Source organism: Limulus polyphemus, unplaced genomic scaffold (genome assembly GCF_000517525.1).
Source record: "Limulus polyphemus unplaced genomic scaffold, Limulus_polyphemus-2.1.2 Scaffold440, whole genome shotgun sequence".
NCBI lineage: Eukaryota > Metazoa > Arthropoda > Merostomata > Xiphosura > Limulidae > Limulus > Limulus polyphemus.
In genome coordinates, this window is record NW_013666050.1 from 280,464 (window position 1) to 282,075 (window position 1,612).

Below are 1,612 nucleotides of genomic sequence, written 5' to 3' on the forward strand. Positions count from 1 at the left end.
ATTTTACAGCTGCTTAGTTACATTGGTCACAGTGTTAAGATATCTTTTATAGTTCGTGTATTTTTCTTAGATTGTTGTCGTCTGCTTAGTTACATTGGTCACAGTGTTAAGATATCTTTTATAGTTCGTGTATTTTTCTTAGATTGTTGTCGTCTGCTTAGTTACATTGGTCACAGTGTTAAGATATCTTTTATAGTTCGTGTATTTTTCTTAGATTGTTATCGTCTGCTTAGTGGTCGCCGCCGTTAATGCTACAATTCTTCCCGTTAATTATGGATACGCCCCAGCTGTGAAAGTTGTTGCTCCTGTTTATCATGCTCCAACTTACGCACCAAAAGTAGTGGTAAGTAGTGTTCATTAATACATTAATCTCTCGGACATTTCTTCATTACTACACACACATTCACGTAATTAAACAAGTTACATCTTGAGCCTGTAAGCAACCACTTTATACACTCTCTAGTCAATTCTACCATTTAACAGGACGTTTAATAATTTGTTGAGCTTTCGTGAACTAAAATGATCAAACGTTTAAACCCTAGATTTATACAAATATTAAGAAAGAAATATTTTCAGTTTATTGATCATAATAGCATCAGTAAGAAATTTTCACGAATGTCAACGAAGAAAATTTTATTTCTTTACGTTATTGTTACTTTTTTTCCAATTATATCGTACTAATATAATTCATCAAGTCTAGATACAATTTAAATACTCATAGTTACTAACGCTGTTATATATAGGAAATCTCACGCAATAGAGAAGATAAAAACAGAAAGTTTAAAGGTGCATTAAAAAAATCAAATGATACTCAAGAATTTACGAATCTTTGTTTTGATACTCTAGGAGAAACCTCAGCCTTACGACTTCAACTACGAGATCCAAACTGATGACGCTGGTTCTCTTTGGCAACGAGAGAGTGGTGACGACTACGGCAACAAACAGGGCTCCTTTGGTTACCGTGATGCTAACGGTGTCTACCGACAAGTGGAGTACGTCGCCGATGAGGCTGGTTTCCGCCCAGTGATCAAGACCAACGAGCCAGGTACTGCCAACGCCAACCCTGCTGACGTTCAGATCACTGCTGAAGAGTCCCCAGTGAAATACGAAGCCCCAGTGAAGGCTTACACTCAACCCAAGGTCGTGAAGATTCACGCTCCCGTTTATCATCAGCCCGCTGTATACGCCGCCCATGTTCCCGTCTACCATAAACCCGCCGTATACGCCGCCCATGTTCCCGTCTACCATAAACCCGCCGTACACGCTGTTGTCCATGCTGCTCCTTATGGATACTCTCATTAAAACTTTGACTATAAATTCATAACCAATTTTTTTATTTGCTGTATTTATAGCGTTTACGTTGTGGTTAATAAATCTTAGAAATTTTGTATTTACCGAGTCCAGATCACGTGGTGTGTTTTAACTTCCTGCAACTAGGTAGGATTAGAGAGTTTTCCTAGAGACATTATCATTTGAAAATCACTCCCAGTAAAGTTTGAATACTAATTAAGTTTTAATTAGGATAACCACTTTGAATAATCAAAGGATTCTATAATTCAATGCTATCAAATGCAAAATGATTAACGTTTAAGAGCCAAGCGTGGCCCAATGG

At 37.6% G+C, this 1,612-nt stretch overlaps 1 protein-coding gene across 1 annotated transcript in view; it reads left to right on the plus strand.

The window, feature by feature from the left end:
- Positions 1 to 1,302, plus strand: part of LOC106458287 (cuticle protein 16.8-like) — a 10,323-nt gene extending 9,021 nt beyond the window's left edge. The window contains exons 2-3 of the mRNA XM_013917781.1: positions 215 to 343; positions 847 to 1,302. Of these exons, the coding sequence (XP_013773235.1) occupies positions 215 to 343; positions 847 to 1,302 (585 nt within the window). The remainder of the gene's footprint in view (positions 1 to 214; positions 344 to 846) is intronic.
- The last annotated feature ends 310 nt before the right edge of the window (positions 1,303 to 1,612 follow it).